This window comes from Apteryx mantelli, chromosome 4, assembly GCF_036417845.1.
Source record: "Apteryx mantelli isolate bAptMan1 chromosome 4, bAptMan1.hap1, whole genome shotgun sequence".
Taxonomy (NCBI): Eukaryota; Metazoa; Chordata; class Aves; order Apterygiformes; family Apterygidae; genus Apteryx; species Apteryx mantelli.
Window position 1 is genome coordinate 67,070,865 of NC_089981.1, and position 16,384 is coordinate 67,087,248.

At 35.7% G+C, this 16,384-nt stretch overlaps 1 protein-coding gene across 1 annotated transcript in view; it reads right to left on the bottom strand.

Annotated features, from left to right (window-relative positions):
* Positions 1-16,384, bottom strand: part of CEP128 (centrosomal protein 128) — a 142,749-nt gene that overhangs the window by 34,362 nt on the left and 92,003 nt on the right. The window contains exon 19 of the mRNA XM_067296884.1: positions 1,614-1,663. Coding sequence (XP_067152985.1) covers positions 1,614-1,663 — 50 coding nt within the window. The remainder of the gene's footprint in view (positions 1-1,613; positions 1,664-16,384) is intronic.

Here is a 16,384-nt window from a genome sequence, read left to right on the forward strand (position 1 = left end):
TGAACACCAGAACTTCCTGCATTTTCTCTTTCTGCAGAAGTAATAATAGAGAATCTCAGAATGGGATCTTTTTGAAACATATTGACCAAGCTGGACATAATACTACCTAGAAAAATAACCGTTTTGCTAACTACTTTGACTGTGAGAGCATGTCCATATGGAGAAGTAAAAACCAGCTATATCAAGCATTTGAATACAAAAATAGCAGTCAGAGTCACACATTTAGACAGAACCATGAGTTAGGGAAAGGCATAAAACAATCTGATAAGGAATATGAAGGCTCTTCAGAAATACATGCAAGGACATATATGCACCACAATATACTATTATGATGCAACTTTCTCCAATATAAAATTACTCCTCGTTCAATCTGAAGTAAAATCATTAGAACAATTTGTCAACTATAGTGCTTCACATGAAAGCAGATACAGAACTGCTTCACATGAAAGGAGATCTTTTTACACTGATGTAACTAGATACGCACCTGTGTAAACTGCTTGCGCAGACAAGCTCTCAGCCCTGTTGAATTTGAGCTGCCAGAAAGCTAGGCCAAGATTTTTGTTTGAACAGGAAACAGCTGGATTGGTGTGTTGTGTAATTTTTGGTTTTCATAACTTGCTGCTTCTTACTGGATCAAACTGTTTCTGCACTAATTCTTTTAATATCTCTAGCCCTCAAAATGTCCTATATTTAATACATGAGAAGAGCAGGCATATCTTTAAACAAACTCCTATGGTCAAAACTCAGATCAATACATAATTTCATTTTACTTAACAGCCGTATCATGGTTAATTCCCTCACAAATGTTCTGCTTCTGGTATAGTTCTAGAATGCTGCTTCACTGATACACTCTTCGCATTTTATCTAACCTTTTCAACATCCATGTTGGGCACTGCTTTTTGCAATTTGTTAAAAATTCCTTTTCAGCTTTCTGTTTTCTGAAGAATCTATACACTAGCTTCCTACGCTTCACTATTTAGCCATTCCAGCTTGGTTTTGAATACATGCTTTCTTTGACCATTATGGTTAAATACTATTCCAAGCAGAGCCTAAGGTAAATCCTACTTTTAAAGCACAAATTTAATGTAGTTAGCACAAACAGCTTTGCTGCTAGATGACATACTATGAGGATTTACTATATTGTATCAAGTTCTAGCATATAACAACCCTTAAATGACAGACATTTAATGTTTCAGACATTTAAAACACTGCCTCTGATTAAAATTGAAAGTAAAAGATTTTAATTAACAGAAGAAAACAACACATTCCAAAAAATCTAACCTATCCAATGAAGTAGAATAAAAAGCACTTTTGCAGTTTTGTATTCAGATTTGCACTTATTCACATACATTTTCAATAAAGCCAGCAGTATGGCATAAAGAGAAGAAGTTAAAAGATGAAGCATTCTTTTCATTGATGGACTAGATTCATTGACTCATAGCAGAATGCTAACTGCTTTAATCTCACTAGGTATCAGGTCAGTATTTGGCTGCATATGTTTCCAAAGCTGAATTTAAGATACAAGCAAGTTTTAAAAATTATAATGCTGTAATACAATTTAAAAATTTTAGAGGTTACAGAAGTGAAGTTAGTTAATTTAATAGAAGGTATACCTGTAGAAATCCCATTTCTTCCTCTCTTCTTAGGGTCTTTTCTAGTAGCTCTGTAAGAAGAAAAATAGAACTTGTAAAATTGAACTTCCTCTGTCACAGCTTGACAGAAAAAGCAAGAGGTAATATTGTCTGTGATTTTTTTGTTTCACAGACTTCACAGTATTCCTTTTGAGCTAATTAAACTAATCAATAAAATTTGTCAGTGACATGATTGTTCCCAAGCAAGAGCTGTTGAAGTGACTAGATTACAGCTATGAGAAGACAGTTTGATTCAGGTAATTACAGGAAAAAAAGTCATTCAAGTTCACAGAAAAATTTCCCTACTTTTAAATCAATTTTTTGGTGAGAATTAAGGTTTGAACAAAAAAAAAAAAAAAATCAAAGAGATTCCTTCTGAAAACTGACTAAACCAAGCATAGATCATCAACATTTACCCTAGAATACTTTTCTAACAAGTAACATCCTCTGGGGAAAACAGGGCAGGCAATGTTGACTACTATCAGAATAATTACCTTCTCTCAATAAAATGGAATAAAACAATCTTGATAACAAAAACAGACACTGCAAGAAACACTAGAAAAGTTTTTTTTGTTTTTTTTGTTTTTATAATCACTACACCATAAAATCCTAGCATCTTATATTCACTTGTGTAACGGTTAGATACCTAGGCACATACATGCACATATTTAACATTTCATGTTAGCATGCAATTTCTCTCTGAGTTCTGTGAATGTCACCTGACCTTTTCTTCTATTTCATTTTATTCACATACTTCTGTGATCACGTTTTTGATCAAGTGCATCATATTTAGAATTCTGGGAAACCTTAAAGTACAACCTCATGGACAGCAGGAAAAAGAAAAACTATGCTGTAGGCTTATTACTATTTTAACTATTAGAAGTTCAGTTACAAGTTTTGCATGAAAAGAACAATGTTCTAACTAAGCCAGAGACTGACTCTGAATCAAGATGTGCTCCAGTTTGCTGGCATTTAGAAAAGTTACAAGTTTATCAAATTGCCTTAACAGCCTCACAGGACTGAATTCTGACTGTTAATTCCCTGAGCTTCCAAGTACAGAACTGCTAACTGAAAGTATCAGTATATACTTATTTAAGAGATAAAGATTGCCGATAAAATGCACAGCTCAGTTATCAAAGATAAGCCCAAATGATTTACAATAAAAACTACTTAAAATATTCTGTCTAAATAAATTTCCCTTCTTTCCTTTATTTCTCTTTTCTTTCCCTTCTCCCATTTTGAAACGTTCTCTTGAGCCCTCTAACCTGTTACCTCTGTCCTCACAGTCCATTACTGATTTCAGACTGTATGCAGATTTGAGACCTATTTTCAGGCACCAGCCCTTTAAAAGGGGGGTAGATCATATGCAAGAAATTTTCGTGATTTCTTTTATAGACAGGGGGATTTACTTGCTGTTTTTTCTTCCTAGATTCTATGCAGCTTTTTCAACTCCTTTCTTAAAATTAATAAAATAACTGTTTCTTCATGTTTTTTTGGCATGTTTATGTTTTTCTGGATTATCCTTTGGTTTGCTTGTCAGCACAGTGATTCAACTGCCATGCAAATTGCTGTGGCTAAATGTGTTGCCATCAACATTAGTTAGGGAGAGAATTTGGGTTTGGAAGGTGGCTGCCTTGTATATTTTCCTTGGGCATATTCCAGTATTGTAATTAATTGAGTTGGTAAAATTAGTATTGGAATAACAGCTTTTTAAAAAAAAGGAGGAGGAAAGAATATTTCTTTGGGAAAAGGATGGGAAATGGAAGATTCTTCCATGTGTCCCATCTGACCAAAAAGATTCTCATACTCCACTTTGCTTTATTTTAATGTAACATTTGAGATACCATTATACAGATTCTATGCATTGTTCTAAGTGAAAAGGATGTTATTACAAGGTTCTCTTCATAGAGCTTTTATAAATATAATGTAAGTTGAGCTAATTTCTGCTAGCAGTCTCTAAATGAAAGGTTTTGCATCTGAAATTAGGGCTATCTAGGATTCATTTCCTTTACTGTACAACTGCCTAAATTGGCTATCCTGCAAGATGCTTCAGAAAACTCTGTCCCAAAAAGGGCAGGTATGTATTGGAAGTGATGTTATAAATGTTTGATTTAACTGACAGTGCTCAATATGTGCTTACATTACTTTACATAATTAATTATATTAATGATAGTTAAATTAATAATAAAATTAAGAATGAAGTTCAGCATTTACAGTGATGATTCCATTTAATATTACATCTAAAATAAGAAATTACAGCATATTATCTCCAAAGCTAAAGCAAAAAACACAAACTGAAGCAATACATTAAACAAATTTACAAAAAAGCCCATTAAGAATCACAACATATTGTATCATTCTTTTAAACATGGATATTCTTAATGTCAGAATATCTTTGCCTGCTTGATCTGAAAAGCTGTTACTTTGTTTTACAATTTATAAAACATTTCCTGTACTTAAAAACTTGTGCAAAAATACCTTTATATATTCAGTGCCAGAAAATAATACTACAGTGAATATAAGTTAGAGAATGCATTGAGTCTGTAATACAGGCAAAGATAGTGACTGGCCCTAGAGATAGCTCCCTTCCTTCATCCAGTGGACTGTATCTGGATTTCTCTAGCTGTATCTTTCTTTCCTAAAGGAAGTTGCACTACATCATGAGTGTCTACATTTGAGACCAGACCCTACTATGACCTTTTTTCAAGCCCTAGTGTAACCACTGGAGGAAAGTATCATTCTCATAGACTGTAGAACACATAAGTTTACAGATTGTCTAGAAAGATTGTCATTAACAAAAAGACATTACAAAGGCACCTTCAGACATTGCTTCATTCTTCCCTAAAGATGATTAACACATGGAAAAAGAAGACAAGGGAACTGACTTTTACAAATAAAAGTATTCATCAGCATATTTCCTTTTTTCTTTTTAAGCTCAATAAGCAGCAAGTAATCCTATTAATGAATTATAAGCTCAAACTATTGAAAAAGAAAATGTGTTTCAGTTGTTTTTAAAGCTGCCCCAAATCAACAGCAAATTCAGGATATTGTGTGAAAAAAATAAAGGATCATACTTTTATGTAGTTTTACTAAAATAACAACAGTTAAACTCTAAATCATCTAAAGTTTATCTCAGTTAGCTATACACCAGTGAATAGCAGCTGAGTGTCCCTGAAATTATACCACTGTGGTTTAGATTTATCTGATCAAAATTCCAGGAAATAAACAGGTTATGATTCAAAACATTCCATAAGAATGATTATCTTGTTGTTTGTGTCTGACACTAAAACAACATAATATGCTGCAAAATATTCTAGATACTGACCTAGAGATTAAGATTTTATACTCCATCATGACTCTTAGATAAGCGAGGAAAGAAGGTATGCAGTTACTCAGAGAGACTTTTTTTCACCACCCAGTGGTAATTTTCACTGATAGTGAAAAGCATCAGAACACAGATTTAGAAACAGGTGTTTAGTGATTAGAATGGGTAAAACACATTTAATTAGCTACTTAACAACTAGTAATGAAACTATGTTTATACAGTGCTCTGAACATTAATATTTTGTAAAGAAAATGTTTAGTATTATCAATGAAAGTTAATATAACTGTGTATTAAAGAAATTCAGGCAACGAGAGCAGCTGCTATGCAGACTTTTTAAATGGTGCCCAAAGAAAGCGCAATCTTAATACTTCTAATATTGTAGCATTAAAACAAGAAATCCTGACTGTTATTGGATATGAATTGCAGTTTGGAGAAAAGTGTTGACTTTTTTTTAAATCATCAGACTAAAACAATTATTGTCCTGACTCTGTTCAACCAAAATGCAAATCAGGGCTTTCAGTTACACATTAGTAAAACCGTTCTTGATTTCCTCAAGTTTGCAACCTTAGAAACCTACATTTTATGTTATACAAGCATATGGCACAAACTCCTTCTGGAGATATCACTTAATTAGATACTCTGATCACTTTATCATTAAATTTGCCTCGATGAAAGATTGCTGTAGATTTATTTCAACTCTTATCATTCTGACTTCAAAATATACATCCCATGTTAGTATTATTCTGTTGAATGCCCTCACAGTGTTTTGCTACAGGTGCAGAAACAGCAGATGCTAAGCAATGGTTAAGAGGTCTGACCTTTGTGCTGTCATGCCAGATACCAAATCCCACTTTGACTCTAAAACAACTGAGATGTAAAACATTGGACTTGCTTCACACAACTTCAACTGAAACTATACTTGTCATGCTTGTAAGCATTAAGGCAATTACTAAAAAAAAAAACTTTTTCTCTAGAATTCTTTAAGATAATTAAGTAGCTCATAGAATCTTAATTTTTTCTAGTGTGGAACAAGGACTACAAATTATGAGTGTTCTAGAATGTGCTTATATAATCCCAAGCAAGACTTCCCTAAAAAATCTATGAAGTCAAAGCTGATACTGTATGACTTAAATATAAGATACAGTACTTCTGAAGTAATACCATCCTGCTAGTTTGATCTCCACCGTATGCGTTAGTTTAGAACACAGGTCGCAAAAAGAACAATTAAAAATATGAAACTTAAAGGAAAGTAGAATGAAATGAAACATCACTTATGCTCCTGTTACATTAGCTGTATCACCCATCACATACCTTCCCCATATTTAGGCTATGAGGTCTTCAAATCAGAAATTATTTTAGCATGCCTACAGTACATATTACATTAGCAGTAAATGAAAGAAATCATTCCTTAAATTGTACATGAATTTATAACAGTTTTCCCAACCACACACTGGTGAGATAATATAGAAAGATTTTTGCTACATAAATCTCACATTATAAATGAATGTTTTTCACTTAAACATTACCCATTTTTAAAATCATTGAACTGAGCAAAAAAATACAGCGAAACATTCAGGAACTTGTGAATGAAGACACAGCAGGAAGAAATCTCAAAAGCTAATATTTTCTTTGGAATTATATTCAGATGCTTAATGTTTTTCATGGTCAATCTCATAGGCCATTGCATTTTTTTAATTTGTAGCTTTTGCTAAATCTAAAAAGTCTCAAGTGATTTTTAATACTGATTACAGCTTCCTAATTAATTAAAAAATTATAGTATTAACATTGACCATCTTGTACAATCTTTAAAGATTTTAATTCAGTTACCCCACCACAATTGCCGCATTGCTCATCACCACTAGGAATGAAACTGCCATTCAGAGAGACCTGGACAGGCTGGAGAGGTGGGCAGAGAGGAACCTCATGAAGTTCAACAAAGGCAAGTGCAGGGTCCTGCACCTGGGGAGGAATAACCCCATGCACCAGTACAGGTTGGGGGTTGAGCTGCTGGAAAGCAGCTGTGCGGAGAAGGACCTGGGAGTGCTGGTGGACACCAAGTTAAGCATGAGGCAGCAAGGTGCCCTTGTGGCCAAGAAGGCCAATGGTATCCTGGGCTGCATCAGGAAGAGTGTTGCCAGCAGGTCGAGGGAGGTGATTCTCCTCCTCTACTCAGCCCTGGTGAGGCCACATCTGGAGTACTGCATCCAGTTCTGGGCTCCCCAGTACAAGAGGGATGTGGCACTACTGGAGCAAGTCCAGCGAAGGGCTACAAAGATGATTAGGGGACTGGAACATCTCTCTTATGAGGAAAGGCTGAGAGAGCTGGGCCTGTTTAGCTTGGAGAAGAGAAGGCTGAGAGGAGATCTTATCAACGTGTACAAGTATCTGAAGGGAGGGTGTCGAGAGGATGGGACCAGACTCTTTTCAGTGGTGCCGAGCGACAGGACGCGAGGCAACGGGCACAAACTGAAACACAGACACTTCCATCTGAACATGAGGAAAAACTTTTTCACTGTGAGGGTGACAGAGCACTGGAACAGGTTGCCCAGAGAGGTGGTGGAGTCTCCTTCTCTGGAGATATTCAAAACGCGCCTGGATGCAATCCTGTGCAATGTGCTCTAGGTGACCCTGCTTGAGCAGGGGGGTTGGACTAGATGATCTCCAGAGGTCCCTTCCAACCTCAGCGATTCTGTGATTCTGTGAAACAGCTGTTTATTTGCATCTAAGTCAATTTTCTCATCAACATATAGAAAAGACCTACAAACTCAAAGCCAAGGAGTATCAGTGAAAAAAGGGACGTTACTATTGCCAAATTCTTTCTGTTTATAAACTCAAGCAATTTATTAGTTGCTGTAGTTTTTAGTAAGTGACATAATCAATATTTGTGAAGAATATGCTTTATACACTACTTTTTTTTAAAATTCATTCTTCTGACAACTTCTTGGTATACTTTTTTATTTTTGCTACTTGAAACTTGAAAGCAGGTTCTCGAAACAAATCTACAGTAATGTGTTTGTTTGTTTGCATTAACCTGAAGCAGCACACACAATCATAACAGAAAAAAGAAGAAAAGGATTTGAAGCTGAGAAGAGAAGAGGATGCAGTTTGCTGTTCAGATTCCCCAAGAAAGAGTTATTGATACACAGGAAGCGGAACATACTGTGTTTTCCTTCTTATCCCTGACGCTTAGGCAAGTTTGATATTTTTTAGCACAACTTTTAAATCTTCACATCTCCAGTGTTGGCCTGCTTTGTATTTCCTTATTTGCAAACAAACTAATATGTTTTGGCAGAAGAAAGGAATAACGTATAACAGGGAAACATAATTATTTGGGGGACAGGAGAGACAATAGTCAAGTGCAGTTTAAGCTTCTCAGATATTTTACTATTCACATCCTACTCATGCCCATGACTTTCATGAGAATTTTAGGAATAAAATGTACCATATCAGGTAAGACCACAGGTCACCTAGCCCACATCCTGCTTCAGACAGTAAGCAGTAGTGCATAGGAAGAGAATAGGATAAAACCCAGAATGTTACTACATGGCCAGCTTCCAGCAATGAGCAACTTAGAGACTTCCTAAAAGAGAGACTGCATCTGGACTGTCCATAATATAACCGTCCTCCATTTGTTGTTTTGGTTGCCAGAACATTTTGCAACAATAAGTTTCTACAACTGAAGTATGTACTGTCTGAAAAAAAAATACTTCCTTTTGTTTTAAGTTCAATGTTCTGTCAAAGACTTATTAACATGTATAAATTTGCTTCTAATTTCTTTTCATTAATCCTTCTTCCTGATGTTTCATGCCACTATTTCTCTTTCTTTCCTTAAGAATTTTCTTTCCACTTTGGTTCATATTTGATGCAGCCACTCAAACGTGAACTATCTCCAAACTTTCTTTCAGCAAACCTCTTCTAACTTTTCGTTTTTCCCAAGAAGCTGTCCTAAATTGTCCTCATCAGTTCTGACCTCTGTACCTGCCATTACTGGAACTATTGCAGAGATTGCCTTATACTGAATTAAGAAGTATACATTCATGCTTCAATAATCAATAACATATTTCAGTGCATTCCAAAATAGATACTGAAGATATTTTTCAGCATACACATTTTCAGGATACAAAATATTACATGGGGTTGCTATGATCCATTCTACAGTCTAAATATGCCTGTCTGAATAGTTTACATCTGAAACATGAGATTAAATAAAGGAACCTATACTACAAAATTACCAGACAAAAATGACTGGCTCCAACGTACTACTTCTGCATTTAAAAAAGAGGCCTTTGTCAAAAGGATGAGGAAAAGAATTTTTTCTAATATTGACATGTGACTTTTAAATTCTATTCCAGGCTCTGCCACTATTGTTCATATCCTCTTGGGAAATTTTCTGTGTTTCATTTTAAAAAAGCTAAAGAAAATATTTTTCTATCTCCAGAGAGCTGATCTGAGGATTAAAATAAAGTGCACTGAAATCCTTGCAAAAGATATTATTATGACTGCAAAAGGCAATAACAGCCCAAAATTTCATTACTAGGTCCTAGAAATGGCCCAACTTATCAGCTGAGGGAGACGTTAAAGTATGTTTACCATATTTATTTTGAACTGTATTCATTCTCAATAGAGACCTATCACAGAAGGAGTAAGAGGGAGGGTTGTGATTGTACATACAGCTAAAATATTTTGAAGCTATACACCTGTAGGTAGGTAATCCATTGTTTTCCTTTAAATGATACTGTGTACTAACAGTCACGCTGTAGAGGATTGCAAACAGCACCTGACGGATCTTTGAGTTTTTAGCTAAAACAAAGACTGAAGAACAGCTTCTCAAAGGAGGCATCATATCCGAGATGCTACAAAATGTTCCTAAGACTTCAGGAAGCTATTCTGCACCTGTGTACTACAGAAACTAACAGAGAAACCAGTGTTGTTGCAATAGCCCTAGTCTAGTCCAGTAGGCTTTTAGAGGAAAAAAGGTGTTTCTTCCTGGCAATCTCATAGCATTGTTCCCCATAATCCAGTACTTAGTGTGAAGTTCTTTTAGAACAGATTATCCCTCCCTTCCCAATGACAGTGACACAGATACCGTGATCCTTCCAAAGGGTCTTGCCCTGTTCATACAGAAACTAATGTCCAATGTGTGGAAGGTAGCTTCTGTGGAAGCAGTATGAGAGTTAGGGAAGACGAGAGATACACCTATTTTTTGGAAAAATGTGAAAGATAGAAATTACCTTGAATAAGAATATAAGGCAAAAGGAGTCCTACAGCAGAAGGATGTGTAAGAGGCATGAGCTATGAGAGTCTGAATCTCACATACTCTTCTCACAAAGGTAATTGTTACTGTCAGAACTGTTTTCATAAATGAGTGTTGCAGTGAGTAAGTGGTCGTACATTCAAAGATCTTGCTTATAAAAGAGGAATAGACTGAGGTTGCACTGAGGAATAGGAACTTTCATGGGGAATGAAACCTTAGACAGATCCTTTAAAAATGTAACCAACATGAGCATTTGAGAGTACAGTATCTTTCTCCTACAGGGTATAGCAAGAAACAGCTACTAGTCAATGAGGTTTCTGGACATTCATTCTGAGGCCTAAATTCAGGCCTCAAAATTGCATTCACAGAATTCACTGCTCTGAGAAAGCAATTATCATTTATGAGTCAGTTGTCAAGGGACAGATCTTCATCATGCATCTCAAATGTCTACCAATAGAGGAAACACTCAGTGACATGGAAAAATCAGAAGGCTGACCTTGAAATAATAAAGTAAAAAGCTTGTCTTATTCTGAATCAAAGACAGTTCCAATATGAAAACACAATCAAGACACAGAAAACCTGTCCTCTAGATTAAGAGCTGCAGAACAATCTCACTTTCAGAGCGAGCAGGCTATTGCTGACAGTCAGCATGCAGAATTTGATTTTTTTTCAATACAGGCTTTCAGTTTTCTTAAATTGAAAATGTTTTCTCAGCCTCTGTTACTATAAAACTTCATAAACTTCATAACTTCATGTTACTATAAAACTTCAAAAAATCATAAAACTATACTATAAAAATCATAAGATTAAAAACATTTCAAAGACAGATAATGAAGGGAGCCAAACAAAGGAAGTCCTCGATATCAAATGAATTTAAAATTATTTTGACATTCAAGAAACTCAAAGATGCAAGTCACAATGAAAATGTTAAATGAAGTAAATGGGAAACAACCTGCTTTACTGGCTTCTTGTGACCATCTACTCATTTGCAGTTAGTGGTTGAAATACATGAAATATATGGCTGGAGTAACTGAATAAAAGCTTGCAGGAAAAAAAAAAAAAAAAAAGCACCCTTTGATACTGGTCTGCCAGTACCTTGGAGAAGAATAGTACCTCGTCCTGCAGCAGTTGCTAGTCATTTGGGGTTCTGTGGTTCATTGGCAGCGGTGAGGTTTTGGGGATTTTTGCTTTGTTTTTTTTAAGATGACATCAACCATTTTGATTTGGGTATGCACACACCTCCCTCATGTAAAACTTGTCTCACATATCATTTCTGTCCCTGCAAAGGTTTGAAAAGGACATTTTTGTTGTTTCAAAACTGTGTTAGCTGAAGATGCTGTAAACGAAGATAGCAAATAGTTCTTAGGAGTTTTCGTGGCTAAAAAAAAAACAACAGGCATTGTCTGATAAATAACTACTTTTTCTTCTACAGATTTGTATCAATGCAAAACTGACCACACGTGAGAAGCAGAATTTCCTCTAGATGATGAAGCAAATGTCAGTGCTTCACAGCAAGTCCATATATTTGTATTTGGTTTGGTACTATCTTAAACAATACCGCTTGCAATGATTGAGAACGGCCCTTTAGGTAGGTGTACCCTTTTAGATATAGATTTAATCACAGTTTGTATGGAATTCTAACATCTGTGACAGGGTAAATATGATCTTCCATACACCATATAATGGCCCAGCCCAGGGAATGAGAAAAAACATACATTAGGTTTTTGCCTTTTTATTTTGCAACCTGTTGTTGGCTTGTGAATCATCCAATCGTAAGTAGGCACAGATACCATTTCTTTGCCGAACTACTGGACTAGACATTTTGTGAAGATGATCAATGTTGCTAAAGCCTTAATACCAGTGTTTCAATAATGACTTGATTTTATGGTGAGACACAACTATTATAGTTTATACAGTTGCCCATGCAGCAGTAACATTTCCAACTAATGCTGGAATAGAGGTAAAAACATTCCTAATGTAAATAAATCTTGAGAGAATAGACTTAAAAAAATTTTAACTTATAATGCTAGCAAATAAACACTTCAAATTTTACAAGAGGCTGAAGAGAGAAGCCAGCAAACATTTACCCTGAAGGTGTAATAGTGTACTTGTGAAGTGCTTTACTTGGAGTTAGCTTAAAAATAAGCTAGTTTGGCTACTAATGGATGCGTAACTACTACTGCTTAGTGTCCCACAGAAGCTACATGCAACCCTAGGTGAAATGCCACTAGTACTAACTGCTGCAGTTCCACCAGATGTGGGCAGATTACTTCATCGATTGCAATTGCTGAAAGACATGGAAGTCTCTTCGCTCCCTGCTCTTGTTGCTTTGCTTGCTTTGTCTTGGCTCTAATGTTTGCTGGATCTCCACAAGAGACAATTTAACACTTTTAATGTATTACCATGAGAACAGTCTGTCAGAGCAAAAAAAAAAAAAACAAAAAAAAACACAAAACAAACAAAAAAAAACTAGATAGTCCTATGTAGTTGTAGTAAGTAAAACAGAGTTACAGAGTGGTCCAGTGAGGAGCAGATGTGGAACAAGGGAAGTAGCATGGATGGGAATGAGAGAAAGAGAAGCAAGACTTTTGCCTTTTGTCTGCAATGGGACATTAAATGGCTCAGTTTAATGTGAAACTGTAGTTTGAATCCACTAATTTAAGATTATTTTGGATTTGTGTATGAGCGCTATAATCACAAATCTGGATTTAGTGCAGACCTACCCAAACTACCTGTCCAAATGCTTTTTCTACAATAGTTTTGATTAGAAACTATATTAAATACCCTGGAAGGAAAAAAATAAAGATCACCATTATATAAAACAAAAAATATAACAAGTAATGTTCTCAAAGTCAGGTCTTCGGAATAGTTGACCTTTTAAACAGAAAGCACAGTTGAATATTTTCTTTTGTTTGTATACAGTATATAATTTTCACAATTCTTTCCTGAATGGAGCAACACTTCCTTTCTGATGATGATTAAAATCTCCCAGGAGCATCCAGAAATTGAAACTTAATTTGTTTGCATTCACCAAGTACAACCTTGAAAAGATAATTTGTCATTTCTTGTTTTAGAAAATTATGTTGATATGTTTATGGGCATGGCTGCTACATAAAAATTATTGTATGGCATATATAAATGACACAGCAGGAAATTGAATGCCACATTCTTCAGTAAGTTCTGTGTCTTAATATCTTATTTTGTGGATGTTTTATTATCCTAACCATATTTATACACATCAGCAAATTTCCTTTTGGCTACATCTGAAAGAAAGCTGCTTATCTTAAACCCCCCCAAAATATACCAGAACTGATCTTGGAGCTAACAGCTAAGGATGTGTCTGAGATAATGGGTATCAAGTTTTGTGAAGCAACTAATATTGCTCATTTGAATTGCAGTAAGCAGGCAAATTGAAGATGACTATCATAGTACAGCACAGCTTTTCTAGCTGTAGGCACTTGTTACTTGAGATGAGTAACTTCTTCAGAGCTTAGAAATGTACTTTTTAATTGGGCTGTTTGAAGATCAGAGGAAAACATTCCATTTGCAACATTCTCAGCAAAGGACAGCAGGTACCACAGGAAGCTGAAAGGTACTGGACCTGACATTGTTTTTCCCTACCAATCTCAGAAAAAAAAAAGTGTGTTCTAGCAGCTCGCACATTTTAATAAACTGTCAGGAGAGTAAAGTACACAAAAAAAAGTTTTAGCTCTGTAGGATTCAGTCCTACAGAGGACTTATCACAGGTAAGCTTTTAATTCTACTAGGTGGCCCTATGTATCACTAAGACCCAGCTTCTAAAAAACACTTATGTCAACCAGACACATACATACATGCATTTGGGGGAATCAACACTTCAGGGAATCTGACATCCTGATTAAAGATTGGAGGTCAGTGTGTTACATCAGCAAAACAGAGAACTTCCCAAAATTTCCAGAAGTTCCCTCTTCATAATTAGATAGCTATTAGAATTGAAAGTATAATGAAGCTAGCAGTTATATAACATCCTATATCCCAGATGAGATTTAGAAAAAGATGCAAGAAGCTATAAACTGGCAATTATGGAGAAGCTCATAATAGTAACATTATTCCTAATTTTCTCAGCTGTAGTTTGGCTTTGAGTTTCTCCTTTGATGGGACAATCCTGTTGTTGCACTGTCACATGGTTACTGACGATATACTAATGAGATTTACCAGCTATGGTAGTCAAGATTTTAACTTTCAGTGACTGGTGACATTTCACTTATACCTAAAATGCTATTTTAAAATTTCTGTTATCTAAATGCAGTAACTTATTATTTCCTCCTGTAATCACATGCAAAAAATCAACAGCATAACAATTTTAGGAAAATTCTCAAAAACATTTAATATATAAAAACTTAAGAAACAAATCTTCTATCCTGTAAAAAAAAAAAAAAAGAGAGAGAGAGAGAGAGAGAGAGAGAATTCTAAGGGCAGCATGTTCTTAAAGTTAGCAAGTTGCTTTTCATGCATAAGGGATATAAACATAAATTGAACTTTTTCCCCAATCTAACAAACTTTGAATAGCAATATTGCAGCATCAACATTTTATTCTTGTGGAGTATGTAATTTTCTACTGATGCTTGGCTTTTTATTTCTGATCATTCTGAGAAACTGATCACCAAAAAGCCACATTTACACAGTTGTTTATACTGAATAAAAAGGTAAAAGTCTCATCAATAGAATGGAGATTACATGGAGAGGTGAGCGGTTCTGAGCAGTATAATATGCATATATTGTAAAATTGTTGCACACAGGCATTGGAAATTTTATTTGAAGATTTACAAGAGCTGTGAAATAGCTATGTTTATAATAAAACCGTTAATCCCATTCTCCCAACACTATAAAATTTGTACAGGTAGAGGCATACAATTAACATTTAGCAAAAAAGTGGCAAACTGAGTCTGTAAGAATCCCACAAAAATGCCACTGTAAATTTGGAGAACATATTGTACATCCCACACACCTAATTCTCATATCTATTTACATCATAGTGATGTGTCATGTTTAGTCTCAGCAAAATGCCAGAAATGCACTAAATACTGCAAAGCTGATAAAACGTTTGATATGTTTGCGTGATAAATGCCTCTTGTAAAAAACGTTTTATAAAGTATATTAACAAACGGACACCCAGAAAATGCTTTTAATAGCTGGGGTGACATCTCCTAGGTTAGGAATTAATTCCCAACACTGTCAGAGAGAGAGAAAGAGAGAGAGAGCAAGAGCAACAGAGAGAGTGACAGAGTGCACGCAGGAGAGCGAAAGAATGGTACCAAGCAAATATGAAGTGTGCTCTACTGGATATGACCTATCTTAAAGGGTATAACTGTCATGGCACATTGGTTACTATGTGCATTGATCCTCTCATGCCATCTGATAAGTCCCTACAGCAAAGTAGTCTCTCAAAAATTTTATTCTGTGATGAAAATTTATACTATTACGTGAGATTTTTATATCCCTTAGCAATCTTAATCAACTGCTAAATTTCCCTTCCCTCTTTTTTTTTTTTTTGGTTGCAGAATGTCGGTAGTCACGGAAGTAAACCATCCTCTGCTACCAGATGTCGGTGTGGGGGGACGGGCCCGGAGTAACGACGGAGTCTCAATGTGAGTATAATCGTTCTCCCTTTTACAGAGTATATATAGACAGGCAATAAGCATGTGCTAGCGATAGCTATATGATTGGCTTACAGCTTCTGTCCACGTGCATAAAGCGGATATATGATTGGTGCAAGGTTGCTGTCCACGCGGAGGGGTCCGTCGACATTTATGGAACCTAGTTCCGTCTAGACTTGTTTACCAGTTTTGTGAATACCTTCTTTTGTAGTGCTCAAGGCCGCTGCAAGGATCGCTTGCCTTGGCCTACATTCCTTCCCTTACCCTGAGAACGGGATTGCTCATCCCAATCAGATCATGCCCTCTCTCGCTTAACCATTCCTCCACAGCAGAAGACAAAGCACAATGATAGGACATTAAAGCCCCCGAGTCTAAAAATAAAGGTTTAAGCCCTAACCCTAAAATAATGTTTTCCACACTGATTCTATTGTCACAACAATTGGACAATTCACATAAGTTAAAATGATATGCTTAGATCTAGAACCCCCAAAAGGATCAAAGCTCTACTGTGCAGTTTATACTGTGGGCAGTGTAGGTT